Source organism: Cryptosporidium ubiquitum (genome assembly GCF_001865345.1).
Source record: "Cryptosporidium ubiquitum isolate 39726 chromosome Unknown contig_1, whole genome shotgun sequence".
In the NCBI taxonomy this organism is placed as follows: domain Eukaryota; phylum Apicomplexa; class Conoidasida; order Eucoccidiorida; family Cryptosporidiidae; genus Cryptosporidium; species Cryptosporidium ubiquitum.
The window spans coordinates 108,220-127,887 of record NW_021639816.1 but is presented as its reverse complement, the minus strand read 5'-3'; the positions used below and the strand labels follow the sequence as shown (position 1 = coordinate 127,887).

General features: G+C 29.2%; 10 protein-coding genes across 10 annotated transcripts; 5 read left to right on the top strand and 5 right to left on the bottom strand.

Annotated features, from left to right (window-relative positions):
• Positions 1-640: 640 nt before the first annotated feature.
• cubi_02730 (uncharacterized protein) lies at positions 641-1,843 on the top strand (the record flags this gene model as incomplete). Its single annotated transcript, XM_029019741.1, has 1 exon — positions 641-1,843. The coding sequence occupies one exon, from the start codon at positions 641-643 to the stop codon at positions 1,841-1,843; it is 1,203 nt and encodes a 400-aa protein (XP_028875148.1).
• Positions 1,844-2,212: 369 nt separating this feature from the next.
• On the bottom strand, positions 2,213-3,622 carry cubi_02729 (uncharacterized protein; the record flags this gene model as incomplete). Its single annotated transcript, XM_029019740.1, has 1 exon — positions 2,213-3,622. One exon carries the CDS (start codon positions 3,620-3,622, stop codon positions 2,213-2,215), a length of 1,410 nt encoding a protein of 469 aa, XP_028875147.1.
• A 668-nt stretch (positions 3,623-4,290) lies between these two features.
• cubi_02728 (prefoldin subunit 4) lies at positions 4,291-4,911 on the bottom strand (the record flags this gene model as incomplete). Its single annotated transcript, XM_029019739.1, has 3 exons — positions 4,291-4,483; positions 4,658-4,725; positions 4,789-4,911. 3 exons carry the CDS (start codon positions 4,909-4,911, stop codon positions 4,291-4,293), a joined length of 384 nt encoding a protein of 127 aa, XP_028875146.1.
• Positions 4,912-5,445: 534 nt separating this feature from the next.
• On the top strand, positions 5,446-7,806 carry cubi_02727 (uncharacterized protein; the record flags this gene model as incomplete). The annotated part of the gene is made up of 1 exon (XM_029019738.1): positions 5,446-7,806. The coding sequence occupies one exon, from the start codon at positions 5,446-5,448 to the stop codon at positions 7,804-7,806; it is 2,361 nt and encodes a 786-aa protein (XP_028875145.1).
• Positions 7,807-8,131: 325 nt separating this feature from the next.
• Positions 8,132-8,398, bottom strand: cubi_02726 (uncharacterized protein; the record flags this gene model as incomplete). The annotated part of the gene is made up of 1 exon (XM_029019737.1): positions 8,132-8,398. The coding sequence occupies one exon, from the start codon at positions 8,396-8,398 to the stop codon at positions 8,132-8,134; it is 267 nt and encodes an 88-aa protein (XP_028875144.1).
• A 246-nt stretch (positions 8,399-8,644) lies between these two features.
• Positions 8,645-10,258, top strand: cubi_02725 (uncharacterized protein; the record flags this gene model as incomplete). Its single annotated transcript, XM_029019736.1, has 1 exon — positions 8,645-10,258. The coding sequence occupies one exon, from the start codon at positions 8,645-8,647 to the stop codon at positions 10,256-10,258; it is 1,614 nt and encodes a 537-aa protein (XP_028875143.1).
• A 55-nt stretch (positions 10,259-10,313) lies between these two features.
• Positions 10,314-10,961, bottom strand: cubi_02724 (uncharacterized protein; the record flags this gene model as incomplete). The annotated part of the gene is made up of 1 exon (XM_029019735.1): positions 10,314-10,961. The coding sequence occupies one exon, from the start codon at positions 10,959-10,961 to the stop codon at positions 10,314-10,316; it is 648 nt and encodes a 215-aa protein (XP_028875142.1).
• Positions 10,962-11,860: 899 nt separating this feature from the next.
• On the top strand, positions 11,861-12,826 carry cubi_02723 (lactate dehydrogenase; the record flags this gene model as incomplete). The annotated part of the gene is made up of 1 exon (XM_029019734.1): positions 11,861-12,826. The coding sequence occupies one exon, from the start codon at positions 11,861-11,863 to the stop codon at positions 12,824-12,826; it is 966 nt and encodes a 321-aa protein (XP_028875141.1).
• A 433-nt stretch (positions 12,827-13,259) lies between these two features.
• Positions 13,260-14,210, top strand: cubi_02722 (malate dehydrogenase; the record flags this gene model as incomplete). The annotated part of the gene is made up of 1 exon (XM_029019733.1): positions 13,260-14,210. The coding sequence occupies one exon, from the start codon at positions 13,260-13,262 to the stop codon at positions 14,208-14,210; it is 951 nt and encodes a 316-aa protein (XP_028875140.1).
• Positions 14,211-14,877: 667 nt separating this feature from the next.
• cubi_02721 (P-type ATPase 3 integral membrane protein) lies at positions 14,878-18,777 on the bottom strand (the record flags this gene model as incomplete). Its single annotated transcript, XM_029019732.1, has 1 exon — positions 14,878-18,777. One exon carries the CDS (start codon positions 18,775-18,777, stop codon positions 14,878-14,880), a length of 3,900 nt encoding a protein of 1,299 aa, XP_028875139.1.
• Between the last annotated feature and the right edge of the window lie 891 nt (positions 18,778-19,668).

Below are 19,668 nucleotides of genomic sequence, written 5' to 3'. Positions count from 1 at the left end.
TCATATGCACAATTTTATTTTCCCACAAAAACCGGACAAACAATTTTAATTTAAAAAATAAAATAAAATCCAATAGTATCCCTAATTCCCAATCATAACATTATCACACAACTCTTTAAATCAATATTTATCTCGATTTTTTCCATCTTTATCTTAAATCTTCCCTTTTTTATTTACACATCTACATGCTAATAACTCAGCTTGGAGACACATGCATACGTCTAAAAAAACGGCATATTAATTAAATTATTAATTAAATAAATAAATAGTAGACATTGAGACATATAGTAAGTATGACGTTTTGACCACACAAAATATGAGAGAAATACATGGGAATAGGGGGTAAGAGTAAAGATTTGGGGGTAGACTAAACCTATATGAATACAAGGTGTAAGTATATGGGTGTGTCTATTGAGGAAAAAATATAAAGATGTTTATGTCCATATAGAAAATAAATATAGGTTTTAAAATAGAGCAAGAATAAGGAGAAATTGAGAGGAAACTAAAAAAGGGAAAAGAGTAGATAGTATTTTCTGAATATTATTTGCTTCTTATATGGAATAATAGGCCTGGCAAATTATATATAGGGAATTAATCAGATTAAAAGCAGAGAAAGATATAATTATTGGATTCATTCAAAATGGATAATCAGCATTCAGAAACCTTATTGGGAACTTTACGTGAGAAATATGAAAATAGTGCAATTTTGTCACTAAGTAGTTTATTCATATTTGTTACATTATGTAATATGTTCATAATGTACAGATTATTATTAGATGTGATTCCATATCCTATTGGAGTTACATTCTCACAATTATTGGTTGGTATGATGTTGGCTTATGTATTAGGAGGATGTGATTTGAAAAAGGTTAAGGATGAAACTTTGAGTAGATTTAGTGAATATGCTGTACCAGTTGGTGTATATTTATTAATGTTTACTATTGCAAATATTTTATTAAAATCTACACCAGTTATCGCAGTATATCCATCTATTTTAGCATTGGCTGTGGTATTACATCATATATTCAGATATTTATTCTGTGATCAAAGGAATTTATTATCATTCAAGACTGTATTGATTACTGCTTTATCATATATAGTAGCCTGTTTTGATACCAATTTGGTACCACCAACATTATTGGGACTTTCAATTCTTTATGCTATTTCATCTGCTATTTTCAGAGCTGTATGTTTGGAGAAGGCACTTCATGTTACTGAAAGAGATGCAAATAAGCTATATAATGTTCAGGTTTTCTGTGGTGTTTTTGTTTTATTCTTTGCAACTATAATATTTGAGCCAGAATTCTTTTTATCAGTGCAATCAAAGAGTTTCTCCGAATTTTTATTATCTATTGGATGTTTAGTTACCGTTGGTACAATACCATTTGTTAAGAATATTATTGCAAATAAGCTAGTAACTATTGGCCAGCAAGCTCCATGGAGATTTTCTGAGATCATTTCTGTTGCCTTATTCTTTGTATTTGGTGTAATATTCTTTGAATGTGATATTACTATTACAATCATTATCTCATTTATTCTCGTAATTACTGGTAGAACTATGTCTATGGTTGATATTATCAATAATGACAATAAGAGACATTCAGGTTCACATCATAAGAAGAAACATGCACAGAAAAATACTTTGGCATTTAATGATGTACATGAAGATGCTGCAGCTCAAATTGTAGATCCTCCTATGAAAGATATGAGCATGCAAAACAGTCCAAATGGTTATGAAGGTGATCATGAATCAGAAATGGATCACGAATTAATGAATGAGCAAGGTATCATAGATCAAGAGGATGTTGATCCAGAGAGTGGGATTGTTCAGAATGAAAATTAGGAATAATCATTGGAAAGGATAGAATTTAAAGATGATAAGATAAATAAGAATAAGAATGAGTTATCATTTAAGAATATAATCCTTTAATGAGATATTTTATCGATATTTTACTTAGACGACGAATATATTTAAAAATTAGAATTTAATTAAGTAATTTTTCTCATATTAATATTATGTATAAGTAGATTTAAACGGAGGGAGACAGTTATTAAAGAGCTTAAATTTAGAGGTAAGAGTAGAAATGTTTTGTATGTCTTAAATATTTACTTAGCTTGAAGTAAGTCCTCAGCTTTTAAACTCGGTTTCAGTCCATGATCTAAAACATTCCATTAAAACCAATTATCCAGTGTGAATAATAAGTGAAATGAGTTACTCTTGTTTAATATTGTCCAGATTTTGGTTGTATTTAACTAGAGTATTGAAAAGTGACTTAATCCATTCACAAATGAAAATAATGATAGAAAAATTACCAATTAAAGTTAAAGAATAGTAAAGATTTGAATCGAGAGAATTTTCAAGAATCCAGATTGGTCTGATTAAAAAGGCCAATGGAATGCATATTATCCAAAAAATGAATGAAAAAGAAGCAATAAATCCAGATTTTGATTCAAATAAAGTAACTGAGTCAAAAAGAATAAAGAAAAATATCAGTAGGTAATTTAAAAAGGTTGGATTTGATTTAAATATAAAGCAAAGTAATAATTGTGACTGTAATGCCTTAAATGGGACTTTTCCCAATGATATATTTATAATAAATGCATATATAATTAAACATGATCCCAAAATAATCTGGAAAAATAGCCTAAACTCAGGGGCAATGCAGTACATAAGGAACCAGTATACATTTAAATATGGATTAAGATCTTTATTTTCCAATAATGTAAAATTTTGAATAATATAAGTATATATATACTGCTTGAATGTAAAAATGTGATTATTATCATTGCGATTATTAATTAGAATTAGTGAAAAAATATGTAAAGATAAAAATGTGATGAGAAATGAGGTAAAGAATGAGATTGTTTTAAATATTTGTTTGGAAGTTAAGTAGTCTGATTGAAAGTTATCCCAAAATTTGGTAAAGTACATTTTATAATTATCAAACTGTTTAGGAGAAACTTGAAGTTTTAAATAATGATTATTACCAAGTAGAAATAAACTTAAAGCTGAAGGAATTAAAGAGATGGATATATTTGGGGAATAATATACATTTAATCCACATATGATTGGTAATAAGGCTCTATATTTTCGGGTGGAATCAACTGAAATCCATAATAACAAAAGTTGAAAAAGTAATTCCAGTTCAATCCCAAAAGAAAGTAATGAACCATAATAAATTGAGATTGGGTTAATCCAAAATAATCCAAGAAGAAAATTAACAGACATTTGATAATATTTTTTTTCAATCATAGTTTTTGACAGTGCTGATAATATTGGGTAACATTTAATTAAATAGGAATAAATCAAGATTCCCTGTAAGAAGTGAATAAAATTAATAATTATAAATGGTAAAATTAATCCAAATCTTGAGTTAATTGAACTGCATATACCTGAAATTAGCTCGAGTAATATTACTGGAAAATTGGTTCTCTTTGATGCATAATAAGTAAGATTTCCATATTCTTTGAATGAACAGAATTCCAAAACCTCAGCAAAGTTCTGACCTAAAGTGTTAAAGAAACCATTAGTATATTCATCAAGATCATGTTCAGTAAACAGAAAAAAGGATAATTTAATCAATATAGATACAATGACCAATAATATGAGGTTTCTCTCCATTTATGATTGTTTTATTGCATATTTCAAATACGGTGTTTGGTGCTAGTAAACCTGCTTTGACTTTCTCACTCTCTCTCCTTCTATTTATTTCTTCCTATTTATTTCTCTCCCACAGCTTAACTTATATTTATGTTTATATATATGTTTGATATAGGTATTTACTTTTTATATTTGCCGTTTTATATTCAACTAGAAATATGATTAACTCATAAAATTTGAGCGCCACAGACATGTGATAGTTCCGGTATAAAGAAATGTCATGTTATTACATAGTAGTAAATTTCAATAAAAATACTGAAAAACTTGATTTGATTAATTACCCAAAATTTAATTCTTCTGATTCAAATTAGTTCTTCAACATATTTTAATTTTTTCAACGATGCCTTTTCCGTAATATAAGGAAAAAATGGGTAATCAAAACTACTTATTTATGCTGAATATTCATCAAAAAAATTAAAAAATAAAATAAAATAATTATTACGTGGCATAAATTAATTTATAAACTAATTAATAATAATAAAACAATGTGGAATGCATGCAAAATGTTTTTGTGCTCGAATTCTAGTAAAAAGGTGGCATCCCACATGCACAAAATGCATGTTAGTATTAAGTAAAGATTGCAAACAGAAAATATATATATATATATTAAGAAAGTTTGAGAATTAAATTTATTCATCCAGGTTAATATTTGACCCGAATTTAAGATATAAATCGACCTTTAATTTATCCATTTCTTGTTGAATTCCAGACAACTCTCCAGAAATTTCTTCAATCTTGCTTTCAACTTGAGATTTCAGTTCTTCAATCCTTTCAGTGGCTTCTTCCTCAGGAACATGGTAATATGACTCTCCAAATCGAATTCTATATTGAATATGGTAATAATGAGGATTGAAGATGATAATAATATAATTTTGGAATATGTAAATTAATTTAAGTGAACAATTGCAGTCAAATAAGGATGAATAAAGAGAATATGAAGAATTTGAGTGAATTTGATACCAATAATTGAGTTTTGATCAAAGAATGAAAACTTACAGAATTCCCTCGGGGTCCATGCATAATGCAATTTCATCCAATGCATCGCAATGTGTTTGGAGATTTTCCTGTATAGAAGAAAAAGTGTTAAATAAAAAAATTGCAAGAAATTGTTATTAATAGTAACTTACTTTAAATTTCTCAAGTTCACATTTTAACTCAACCTTTCGGCTTAATAATGAGCTAAAACGATTAATTTGCTTTTGGTCCTCATAATTCATATTAATGTCACTGGTGTTTGATGGATCTACCATTTTTGAAACTTAATTTAAATTTGAGTTTATTTAGAAGAACAAAAAATCAGTTAATTTACGGTAAATATTTTAATGGAAGTTGCAGTTTTGTCCCTTTTTAATTCAATCTTGGAGTCAAATCGAACCTAATGCAAAAACTTGATCAGAATCTGGCAAAATTGGTTTAGGATATCGATTGTGTAATTTAAAAATAACTTGAAGATAATATTTAACCTAATAATATTATACAATAAACATTTATTGATATATTATAATATTATTTATTCTTATTACTATTATTATTATTATATATTTATATTTGATCAATAAGGTATTATATTATAAAGGGCATTGACCATATTGGCGCCAATAAGTACAATATAAAAAGGCTAAATATGATCATTTAAAGGGGAAAAAAAAGATATATTGAAAAGAAGGCGAGAATAGAAATGTGAATTGGATGAGATATAGATTTTTTATTAGTAAAATAAAACTATTGCACACAAGGAATTGGTATAATACAAGAAAGGAGAGAAATTAAGTGGAACTGAATAGATGAGTTTAGTAAATAAAGGGCAAGAAAGCGAGAGCTCAGACGAAAGCCAAGATTTTGGGCCTGGTTTCTCGGAGTTAGTTGAGGAAAGTATTTCAAACGGAGGCCAGCAGTTTGATTGCGTAGAATCTGATCACTCCAAAGATCAAGATGAACTGGGGCATTCAAGTAAAATGAAAAAAAGGAAAATAGAAGGTACAAACATCAATGATGGAGTGAAAAGAGTTAAAGAAGAAAACGATAATGATGATGATGATGATGATGATGATGATGATGATTCATTAGGTCCAATGCCTACAATGTCAACAACAGTAGAGTTTAATGAGAAGGTCGAGATTGAAAATAAAGGTATACAGGAAAAAAAAGACAGAGATAAAGAGCTGGAGAAAGTAGTAAATATTCCAAAGACGGATTTTTATGAATGCAGCTTTATGCATAAGAAGCAAGTGACTCATGTAGTATCTAGCAATAGAACAGGATTTGCTATTACAGCAAGTAAAGATGGCGTGATAAAATTTTGGAGATTAAGGTCAGAGAAGGAAATATTGAGAGAAAAAGAAAGTCTGACAAAGGAATCATCTTCTTCAGTAATAACATCATTGGAGTTTGTGAAAGGTTTTCAGGCTCATAGAAATGAAGTTTCTGATATTTCAATTTCAAATTGCGAACAATATATGGCAAGTATATCCGAATTTGAAAATAATATAAAGCTATATAGTATATCATATTTCGACATGATTTCAATAATTAGAATCCCAATATATCCTAATAGGTGTGTATTTTTATCATCACTGAGAGGAGGAGGAAGAGGAATGTCTTGTGGATCTATTAATTATACTCGAAACAAAAATAATAGAAGCGACAGTAATATCAATAACATAAATAATACAGCTAAGCTATCGAGTGGGCTGATATATCCTCAAATTGTTGTATCGGAGCTTAAAACAGGATCTATATATATATATTCAATTAAAGGAGATAATTTAATTAGATCTAATGAAGAAGATGAAGGTGACGAAAGCTTTCTAAAATATAATAACCATAAGAGTCAAATCACGTGCTTAAGGTTTTTACCAAACCTTGGTATAGTTATATCAGCAGACATGACTGGTGGATTAGAGTTTTGGGATCCCTGGACTATGGCTTTACCAAAAAGAAGCCTTCCAGATTGTGGATTGTTTAATCAGATTAAATTCAAATTTAAAATAGAAACAGATTTGTTTGAATTGCAAAAGAATAAATGCTATGCAATAAGTATGGTTGTTAGTAGTGATGAGAGAAATCTTGCAATCAGATCTTCTGACCATAAAATTAGATTATTTTCAATACAAACTGGTAAATGTCTGAAAGTATTCGATGAAAATATCTCATATTATAATATAATGCAGAGTAACCCAGAATACGATTATTTGCATATTGATCGTTTAGAATTTGGCGTCAGATCAGCAGTTGAAACAGAAATACAAAATCTCCCAGAATATTATGATATGCAGAATATGGTTTTTGATGAAACATGCAGATTTTTAATATATCCCTCTATGATTGGTATTTGTGTACTTGATATACAAATTGGTAGGCGTGTTTTAATCATTGGTAAATTTGAAACAGGAAAAAGATTTCTAAATTTGGGATTATTGCAAATACACAGGGGAGGAATATCTTACAACAATCAAATAAGTCACGTTGATTCAGTTATTATTTCTTCTGCCTATAAATCAAATCGTATATATATCTTTTCAAAAAGACTTCCACTATTAGATAATGGTGATGTGAATTTGAAAAGAGATATATTTAATGAATTGCCAAGCAATGAAGAGATTGAGAAACAAAAGCAATTAGAAAAATTCTTAAATAAAGGAAAAGAAAGAAGTAATGCATATATTAGAATTGCAAAACAAGTAATACTACATACAACTAAAGGAGATATAACTCTAGAGCTTTATCCAGAAATAGCTCCTAAAGCTTGTGAAAACTTTTCAGTGCACTGTTTTAATGGATATTATAATAATTGTATCTTTCATAGAGTTATTAAAGGTTTCATGATACAAACTGGTGATCCAACTGGACAAGGTATCGGAGGGGTATCAATATGGGGAAAAGAATTTGAGGATGAAATTTCACCAGACATAAAACATGATGAGCCATTTACTTTAAGTATGGCAAATGCAGGTCCAAATACTAACGGTAGTCAATTCTTTATAACAACAGCGTCTTGTCCATGGCTGGATGGAGTGCATACTATTTTTGGAAAGGTTATTCATGGAAAAGAAATTGTGAAAGAAATTGAACATGTTGCAACTAATAGAAATGATAAACCAATTCAGGATGTATTAATTACTTCAACATCCACTATATTTAATTAATTAGTTCTCCTTCCACTTAAAGTCACACTTTACACAAGTGTAAAAGCTTGTCATAGGTTCGTCAGCTGATCTAATTTGTAGCTGGAAAAAGTAAGCCTCAGAAAATGAACACTTTGGGCATACAGCTTTGAGTTGAAGCAAAGAATTTAGTAAATTAAGTAGTTATTAAATTAATAAATGAATTATGAATAATAGTAGCATTAGTTTTTATTCCAGAGATTTATATATTATACATATTATAGTGTCCAAATTTCAAAATAACATTCTTTTTTTGTCTATTACCTAATAATCCATTCAAATTTAATTCGAATTTTCCACAGTGATTCTATCTTATAAATAATATAAATACACATATCTCTCGTTTAACTAGTGCTACCATCATTAAATTAGACTTACCCATTGTTTTTGAGCTTGCAATCTCATTCATATCTATGGAAGGCTCTTCCATCTTTTTAGGAATAAAGTCAGTTACTTTGCTGATTTGGTTCACAATTTTAAATACATAAGGACATGTGGGGCAGTAAAATGATAGTTTGTCTTCATGCTCCTTAAGCAATAAAATATTATGGCAATGAATACAAAACTGCACCATTTCCTTCTCAGAATAACTTTCAAAAAAATAGGAAATGTCAAAACCTGAAGTTGGCGCCGGCGCCAACAGTTTGATGATATTTAATTTAAATAAAAATATTAAAGATCACAAAATTAAAGGTAACTAATAGAAAATAGGTTTAAAGGCCATATCAAAGTGAAATAGAAATCAGGATTCATTTAAAAAGTAAGTTAAAAGGTTGGAAGAGCAGTTAAAAAAGTAGATCTCCGAGAAGAATCAGAAACAATGCCAGACAATTCGAGATTATTCAAAGAGAAACTTAGAAGAGAGTTAATAGAGAAGCATGTTAAGGGTATAGAAAATAGTAACTTGATATCACTAAAATTTCAGGAAAGACTAATAGATAATGAGGGAAGATTGGATGATGAAGTAATATTGAAAATACAGTCATTTTTGAGGCCATGTGATTTGGAGGAAATATCTATTGAAAGATCTGATAAAAGTAAATGTGGTTGGATTCAGTGTGAAATGAAGATTCCAAAATCATCTTCTAGTTATTCAAAAAGTAAATGGGCTCTGGATAAGAGTTCAGGAAATATTATTGAAAGGTCAACTTTGAGCCTGTTTTGCTCAACAAACTGCTACTATTTATATTTGGACCTTTCAATTTCACTATCTGAAACACATCCTCACCTTAGAAGTCATGCGTTGATTAATATTCAGAAATGGCTAAATTTGGATCAAATTGAGGAACAGAATGATAAAGAAGCTGCTTTAAAGAATGAGATGCAGGAAAGGACTGACTTAACAAATACTTCCAATTGCACAGCAAATGATGTCCCTTTAAACAGTACCTCTGATATCCGTCTACTAGAAACAGATAAAGATCAGAAAATGGTCAAATTTAAAGATGAAGAGATAACTAAAGAAGTAAATACTAAAGGACAAGCTGAGCTTGAAAATATTTTGGAAACCATTAAATCCTTTAGGAGTAGTAATACCCAATATAAATTCAACCAGATAGTTAAACAGTTTGATTATTTGGAAATTGAGGAGTCAGAGTCTAAGAACTCTTTAGACTTGAATAGTGTAGATCTCAATGATCAGAAAACCACAGAAATTACTCAAGGCAAAGAAGAAACTCAGGAAGACCAAGGAAGCCAAGAAGAATTGGACGACCCAGAGTATACATACCAAGATATGATGCAAGTCTTGCAGGATATTAGTGAGGATGATGATGATGATTATGATAGCGAAGAGGATGAGGAAGAGAATGATGAGGAGGTAAGAGGAGATAGAGGTGAAATTTATGACGAGAAATTAGAAAAGAAAAACAAAAGGAGTGGTAATAGTCAAGACTACGTTCTGTTAATGACACAGTTTTACGACAATTTGTCACCGGAAGTTGTTATTTTGGACTTACTAACCTCTTTTATTTCGGAGGAAACCAGAGATTTAATTAAATCTAAATGTATTGTGAATCTGAATAAAAACAGTAAAAAAGAAGAATCTAATAAAGAAAATAACAAAATTAATGAATTTAATACCATTCAAATTGACAGAAGAAATGTATTAAAGGATAATCTGTCTGGCTATATTAGTTCTATAGAATGGATATCACATACTAAATTATTAGTTTTTACTATATATAGAATTCTGGACACATTTATATTCCCATTTTCTGTACCAAACCTTAAACAATCATGTTTGGAGCTTTTAACTTTTATTCTCATAGAGGTTATTACAGATCATGAAGTTCATTTTGATATTACCAATTACTTTGAGTCATTACAGGATGAAATAAAAACTAAAGCTGAACAATGGATTTTTGAAACAAGAAGGAAATATGACAGTAAATTTATTGACAATATTAAACTTTTATTTATTAGTAAAGATTAAAATAAAATCTTAATAGCTTGAACTTATATTTTATTATAATTTTTTTTTCTTCTAATTAAGATCCTCCACAACTGGAACCACAGCATCCTGTATTCTTAGACCTATAATAGCTTGAATCCAAATACATTCTATCTCTTTGAGATGTTCCTCTTCTTCTAGATGAAAACATTGAGGTAAACCAATCAAAATTCATAAATCTTCTAAATGAGGATTGAGAATCTGAAGAATTCCTATTATTATTGTTGCTATTACATGTATTATTTGCGTTTCTAGACGAATGACTTGTTGAACCCTTATATTGTTTTGCCTTTTCTGCTCTTATTGCTGCCAATTCTTCATCCAATTTCTGGCTTTTATCAATGAAATTATCCTTCTTATTTTTCAAAGCTGATTTCGGAGTTTGAGTATTTGGTATTTCTTGTTGATTTTGAGTTGACATATTTGATACCTCCTTTACAACTAATTCGTTGTATGATTGTTTTTTCAATACCAGTTTTCTACCTTGATTATTCTTACAGTCAGAGTCACTACTTCCTTTATCTTCGCCAAAATTTTGACTTTGTAATTCAAATCCAATCATGAACAATTGCTCCCTCAACTTATTTAACTCAGCTTCTGGAAGATTTGCGTTTAATTCTATCTCAATATCCTCCTTTCCTCCTTTATTCTCAACTAACACCAATATCTCACTTAAACTTGCCATTTTACTAAAATAGCTATATTCCACTTTGAATTTTCTTAATAGTGTTTCAAAAAAAAAGAAATTGTTCACTCAATATCTTTCACTTTATTTAATTTTCAGTTTGTGCGCTAAATTATTTACTTGCAAAATTATATTAAAAACTATTATCCCAAATAATTAGCTATAAATTAAATATAACTAAAAATATTCCAGCATTCATACAAGTACCATCCTATTACTTTTTATCGTTTCTGTTGATATTTTTTCGTTATATATTCCCCTAATTTAAATTCTTTAAAATGAAATAATAGTTTTTTCTTTTAAAAAAAATACACACGTAATTTAATAATCAATGTGGACAATATTTATTCACAATATTATAGAAAGAAAAATTGCATGCAAAATTTTTAGAAAAAAAATGATTTTTAGGAGTTTTGTACCGGTATTTGCATGCAAATATTTGAAAAAAAAACAAGTTTATAAAGGGGGGGTATAAATTATAACTATTAACTCGGTAACATCCATCCAAATTTAACATTGAAAATATAATCATACAATTGGGCTTTCATTAAAGTCATAATTTGTCTCAATTTAATTAGTTTTAATTTTTTCGGAAAGTTATTTGCAAAGAATTTCAAAATAAATCAATTATTATGATTATTTAATTAAACACATATATTAAATAGACCAAAAGCCCGCCTAGTAACGTAAGCATACCTAATATAAGATAAATACAAATAAATAGAAAAAAATAAAAAAGATATTAAGGATATTTTTGCGTACAGAAATCCACACATATATAATAATTAGAGGACAAGAAGAGAGATAAAAATTACAATTGATATTTTTATTAAAATAAAGTTGAATTAAAAAGCGAATTTTTATTTTCAGTGAATTTCTTATATTTTTTTAGCTTAAAAATGATTGAAAGACGCAAGATAGCTGTTATTGGATCAGGACAGATTGGTGGTAACATTGCATATATTGCAGGGAAGGATAACTTGGCCGATGTAGTACTTTTTGATATTGCAGAGGGTCTTCCACAAGGAAAAGCATTAGATATTACCCATTGTATGGTAATGTTTGGTTCCACATCAAAGATTACTGGTACAAATGACTATGCTGACATAGCAGGCGCTGATGTAGTTATTATTACGGCATCTATTCCAGGCCGTCCAAAAGATGATCGTTCTGAACTTTTATTTGGAAATGCACGTATTTTGGATTCAGTTGCTGAGAATGTTAAGAAGTACTGCCCAAATGCTTTTGTTATTTGTATTACAAACCCACTAGATGTTATGGTATCACACTTCCAAAAGGTTTCTGGGCTTCCACATAACAAGGTTTGTGGTATGGCAGGTGTATTAGATTCATCTAGATTTAGAACTTTTATTGCACAACACTTTGGTGTTAGTGCTTCAGATGTTAATGCGAATGTTATTGGTGGCCATGGTGATGGCATGGTGCCAGTTACCAGTTCCGTTTCAGTCGGTGGTGTTCCTCTTTCCTCCTTCATGAAACAAGGTCTCATTAATCAAGATCAGGTTGATGCAATTGTATGCCGTACTAGGTCAGCATGGAAGGAGGTTGCTGACCAATTAAAGACAGGAACTGCCTACTTTGCACCTGCAGCTGCAGCTGTTAAGATGGCTGAGGCATATTTGAAAGATAAAAAAGCAGTTGTTCCATGTTCTGCATTCTGTTCCAACCATTATGGTGTCAAGGGTATATATATGGGTGTTCCGACCATTATTGGTAAGAATGGTGTTGAAGATATTCTTGAATTGGATTTGACTCCATTGGAACAGAAGCTTCTTAGTGAGTCAATTAATGAAGTTAACACTCTTTCAAAGGTATTGGACAATGCACCAGCTGCTGGAGCATAAAAACTTTTTTTTCTCATTTCAATGTGATACTTTTGCGACATCCTGTAGTTCAAATGATGTAAAAAAATTCTTTCATCCAACTAGTATCAATTATTGACTTGAGATGGCTGATTGAGATTATTGCATGTGAGTTCTCAGGATTGCTTGCTAATTAGTATAAAATAGAAAAAAAAACTTAATGATTGTGTATTATTTCTGTTTTATTTCGATTTTTGTTTTGCATGCATTTACACTTCTACGAATTCTTTTTGCCACGTCATCATATACCGTGTTTCCCGCCCATTTCCCTTTTAGTTCTGAATACCCCTCGTATTTGTGAAAAAGATAACGAAATGCGTACAAATTTGGTGGAGGGAAGAAGTCAGTTGAAATAAAATAAAAAGAATTCTATCTTTAAAATTGAAAATACAGTGTTTAAAGTAGTATTGTGACTATGAGAAAGAAAATCTCAATTATTGGAGCTGGACAAATTGGCTCAACCATAGCGCTTCTTTTAGGTCAGAAAGATTTGGGAGATGTTTATATGTTTGATATTATTGAGGGGGTTCCACAAGGGAAAGCTTTGGACTTGAATCACTGTATGGCACTAATAGGATCTCCAGCAAAAATATATGGTGAAAATAACTATGAGCATTTACAAGATTCAGATGTTGTAATCATAACAGCAGGAATACCCAGAAAACCGAATATGACACGTTCAGATTTACTCACTGTTAATGCAAAGATTGTTGGCTCAGTTGCAGAAAATGTGAGTAAATATTGTCCTGGTGCATTTGTAATTTGTATCACTAACCCACTTGATGCTATGGTATATTATTTTAAGGAAAAAAGTGGATTACCAGCTAATAAAGTTTGTGGCATGTCAGGAGTACTTGATTCAGCTAGGTTCAAATGTAATTTAAGCAAAGCACTAGCTGTGAAGCCTTCTGATGTATCTGCTATTGTAGTAGGTGGTCATGGAGATGAGATGATACCATTAACTAGCTCAGTAACTATTGGGGGAATTTTGCTTACTGATTTTGTTAAGCAGGGTAAAATCACAAATTCACAAATCGATGAAATTATTAAAAAAACAGCATTTGGTGGTGGTGAAATTGTTGAGCTTTTAAAAACTGGTTCAGCATTCTACGCTCCAGCTGCTTCAGCAGTAGCTATGGCACAAGCCTACTTGCATGACACTAAATCTATACTTGTTTGTTCAACCTATCTTACTGGCCAGTATAGTGTTAATAACCTTTTTGTTGGTGTTCCTGTTATCATTGGAAAAAATGGAATCGAAGATGTTGTTATTGTTAATTTTAATGATGAAGAGAAATCACTTTTCTCCAAATCCGTTGAATCAATCCAAAACCTTGTCCAAGACTTAAAAAACCTTAATCTTTAATCATTATTTTGCATGCTCTCAATTCCTTTTTATCAAATTGATTTCTTCATAAACAAATTTTTGTAATTTTTTCTTTATTTTTTCACACCGGTATTGACTTTTTTTTTAACTTGCAATTTTGCATGTGACCAATTTATTTTGCATGCGCGTCCACATCAAAATGCAAGTTAATACACTGCAACTATCGGCCTTTATATCACTATTAATTAAAAATCAAGTTTCAGTAGTTGCAATATATTTTTTTTTTTTTTTTTACTTCAAGTTGTATGTATACAAACGAAATCTCAGAATGAACGTAAAAACTATCTTAAAAAGTTAAGAAAAGAATACTTTTTAAACAAAAAACAAATAAATAAATATTCTATCCAAACCAAAAAATCTAAATAAAAAACACAATATTCTATACGTAACTGGAATTTTCAAACTAAATTCTACAATGATTAAACCAAATGAACCAGTTTCTGAAAAAAATGAAGAAAAGTGGGAATAACTCAAGTAATAATAACATCTAATTCACATTATTATTACTAATATTTTGCTATTATTTCGTTTTTCACTATTTTCTTGGAAATATTACATAAACTAAAATTTTTATTTTGAGTCAACTGTTCTTTTAATAAAAATGGTAAAATGATGAAAACAACGGTTAAAGTAAGAATTTTCAAGTCTAGATTTTAATTTTAGAAATTGAATTAAAGTTTATTCTTCGATAAATATATATACATGCCAAAAAGGAAGCGGCTATCCATCCAACAAGCTCAAACTTCCAAGATAAAGGAAAAACATTATTACCAGAAAATTTCGGGATGTTCAGACTCAATAGAGTGCCTGGAGTTATGGATTCTATACAATTAATTTTGAAGAAGCATGTAAGTAAATTTGGTTCAGAAAAAATTAAAAATATAAGCCCAAGCTGTGCAAATAACCAAGTAAAAACAAGAACTTTATTCTTATAGAAAGGTTCTCTGTAATATCCACCCAGTCCAAAAATTAGAGCCATATGTGAATGTAAAGAGCACATCCAAATAAAAACGGTCGATGATTCAAATCCATCTTGACGTGCAAAAATGTAAATGGGGATTGCCATGTTTCTTTTGTAACTAGAAACAAACCAAGGTTTATTTGAAAGCAAAAATAAAACAATACCCAAGTTTATTCCAATAATCAAAATAAAGTAAACAACAGTCAATACGGATTTTTTTGTTACCAATCCTGAATCTACAGGATATTTTTTAATTTTTTTTGCAGGTCGACTTCTTTTAATTCCCCATACACTTGGAAAATTGACTATTATACTATAGTAAAAGTATCCCATAGTTGGAAGAGTTGCTTGCCCAATATACAGCAAAATATTCTTACAAATGACTAATGTAAAACCGTACATGATCATAAATAAATACAGTGAACGTGAATTTGCAGCACATCCACATCCTTCTTGAATAATACTTAAAATTCCATTTAAATCTCCCTCGTTCAAAGAAAAATGGCTATTCAAGATTCCGGTTCTATTCACAAAAATTCCAAGGTTTGACTCTTTAAGAGCAGCGACATCATTTGATCCATCACCAACCATACCGACAGTTTTACCATCTTCAATAAATTGTTTAACAACACTTTGTTTATTAATATGGTTAGCTCTTGAAATGACTGAAATATTATCTTTAAGCAAGTCAAGAAGAGTTCTTTTATTCAACATTGCTTGCTTTTCATCGTATTTTGATGTTCCATCATTATTCAGTACAACTTTGCTCATCATCTCATAAGATTCATAAGTTACAACTAATTTTATTTTATTCAAATTATCAATAACTTGCTCAAGCTTAACTTCATGTCTAGATTCATTCAAAAAAACTAATTTACCAGCAATAGCATGGCAAATAACAACTTTTTGATCACCATGTATTTCAATTTTAAATTGCCTATCGGATTCTAATTCAAAATCAGAAAGTTCTAATTGGCCATTAATAATTCCAACTTGTTTAGCAACACTTAATGCACAGTCTGGATTATCGCCTGTTAAAATTATGGGTTTAATTCCAAGCTCTTTGATTTCTTTAATAATAAATGGTGCTTCTTTTCTAATGCAATTTGAAAAGCAAAGGATACCTATAGGAGTTAAGTCAACTTCAAACTCAAATCTTCGATTTTCATTCAATAATCTATAGGTTTCAATAGATTCTGGATCAGATTTCAGTTCTCTATAAGCTATTAATAAAACATAACTTCCTGACAAAGATAATTCAGATGTTTTTAGTTCAATATCTTTGAATGTTTGATTCTCTATAGAACATTTCAAAATGGATTCAGATGCACCTTTTGTAAACAAAAATACTTTATTTGAAACATTACAACGAACAATAACGCTCATTGATCTACTAATACTACTAAAATCAAAGATCTTCAGAACTTCGCATCCTCTATTGAGCATTTTCTCAAGATTTGCAGCTTTTTGGTTACTATCAATGTTTTCATTGCCAAATTCAGATTCCCTCTCAAAAATAAATCTTTTTAAAGACCTACCATCTGTGGATGATCTTTCATAAATACTAGATTTGGTAAAATTAAGCATTTCCTTTTCAATTAAATCACCATAATACTCATCATTGTTATTATCAGGATTAAAAGATAATGAATGGCAAGTCGAAGTAGCTGTTTTTAATATATCAATTTTTTCCTCATTCACTCCTTTAATTATTCTTCCAAAATAATTCCCATTTCCCGTAAAGAATCCTCTACTTTCAAGTAGATCAGAATTTAATCTCTCCACACGATCAAGAACATATTCATTCTTTGTTAAAGTACCAGTCTTGTCAAAAAATAAGGCATCTAATTTACTAGCAAATAAGATTCTTCTTGGAAAAGAGCTATCTATATTTGAGTTGCTTTTTAATTTTGAAACTGAATTGTTAATGCATGATTGTACAGAAGCTGGTGCCCAAATTGGAATAAGTTGCATTAAAGTACCAAGAATGAAGAAAACTGATCCAATATTAAATGGTGAAATAAAACATTGTACTGTTATAATTACTGAAGCAACAAATAAAGTTAATAGCCATAGTAATGGAATATCATCATGAAAATCATCAGAAATCATATTTTGAGAGGCTGTATGTAGAATTCTTGATTTAAAAGTGAAAATGCCAGTATTCAAAACAATAGATTTTAATGAATCATTAGATTCATCTGCATTAAATATCTTAAGAATTTTACATCCAGCATAAATTAATGAATCTTTTAAAATTTTATCACCAGTTGAAAGTATTTGAGAATTTGAAAGTTTTGACAAATTAAGAGGTTTTTTTAAAACAGGAGTAGCTTCTCCTGTTAAACTTGATTCATCAACAAGTACTAATTTTTCCATAAGTATCATATCACAAGGCGCAATATCTCCAACATCTGACAGTATAATGTCAAAAAGTACAATATCAGAAGCTTTAATAGACTTTTTAATATTACCACGCTTAACTTTAACTGGCCGATTATTTATAGTTTGAGTTTCTTTTAAGACTTTGTTATTTCTGAGGATTTCTTTAAAGAAACTGAAAAAATTCGTGTATAATATTAAAGCTGACCAGCAGAAAGACCAAGTAAAAAATCTTAAAAAGAAAGTTGTTGAAAGCATTAAGTATTGTAATATAAAAGTTGGGCAAAAGAAAATACGCTTAATAACAACTATTGCAGGTTCAGTCTCAAAAATTGATTCGTTATTTCCAAAAACTGATAAATAAGACATAACAGAAGCTTCTGAATGTCCACCAATATTCATAATTTTCTCAATTTGAGAAACTGGAACTTTATTTGATTGTATTTGAGGAAGAAAGTTACCAGTTTCCATTGAAAATACAAACCTTGTTGATCCTGCAACAAAATATCTTATTCCAGAAGATTCATCCACATTTACTTGACAATCATAATAATTAAATCCATCAACTTCACCATATAGGAAAGCGGAGCATCTTTTATAAAAATCTAAAACTCTTTGATTTAAAGTGGAATATTTTGGATCTTTATGTATATATTGGGCATCACTACTGGATTGAATAATATTTGGATTGCAAAAATTATTATTATTATTATTATTATTATTACTATTGTTATTACTATTATCACGTATCCAAACACATACAAAGTTGCAGTCAAAAAGATTTGATGGAATGACGAGGGTAAGTTTAATTCTTCTGGAAAATAATTTTCTTCCCAAGCAAATAATTAGGGCAATGACATATTCAACTAAGAAAACTTCCGCTTTCATTTTCCAAAACACTATGGAACAACCTTCAGGAGAAACAACTGAGTCATAAGTAATTAATGGAATTAAGATTAAATGAAGGGCTGTAATAAAATTTAGAGTGAATCTAAAAATACTTGAATATATATTTCTTCTACAAGGGACAAGCATCATTTCAAAGGACTGGTGTTTATAAATATGTTTATCATACCTTCTCCAAAGTAACAGATTAACTACATAAAATAATAAGAATATCGAAATGGTGAATATTAATAAATCTATAGATAAATGAAGTGGGAAAAAGGCGGAATATTTATCTCCAAAAGTACCAAGTTTCATTTTGTTATTTTATTATCTATCCTCTATCAAGTAAGTTGTAAGATTAAAAAACATTATATTAATACAGATTTTTTTTGTTATAATTAATTTATTGAAAGTTATTCCAACAATTTTATGTTTATATTCAATAATTTAATATTGAAGACAAAGGTTTGTTTTAAAATTTCTGAGATAATTCCAGAAAACCTTTTTTTTTAAACAATCACAGAGAAATTTATGTGCAGTTTATGGAATACTATAAGATCTCCAATAATGTTAAAATTAAAAATTTTTTTTTTTCAGAGTATTAATGATCAGCAATTTGATTAAAACTGTCTCAATAATGTCAAAAAATTTACAATTGTGGCGGGTAATTGTGCCACTATTAATAAAATGCATAGAATATTTACAAATAAAAAGAAACAGAAAATTTATATATATATATATATATATATATATATATAATACATTGAATTTAAGAAGAAATGATTGATTTTATGAAAACCTAAGTGAAGTTAAACCGTGAATTAATGCTAAAATTGGGAACAAAGTATGATTATATGTTAAATCATTTAAGAAAAACTACAATTAAAATTTTAAATTATTAATAATAATAAAATGATTTATGTGATAAAATGAAATTCTAACCACGTAATCATGTGCATGCATGCAGTAAATGACGTAATTAACTTGATTTGTGGATGAGGGGCCAATAAAAATACATGTAAAAAAGGTGCATGCAAAAAGAATAGCTTTAGTAATACGAGATTTCGACAAAAGGAAGTTGAAAAAAATAAAATTCAACATATGTTTATTTATTGAATTAAATATACACTTCTATTAAGATAATTAAATAGTGTATAAAAAAGTATAGAAGAGGGAAGGGGAATGAGAGTGAAGCTAGTATTATTG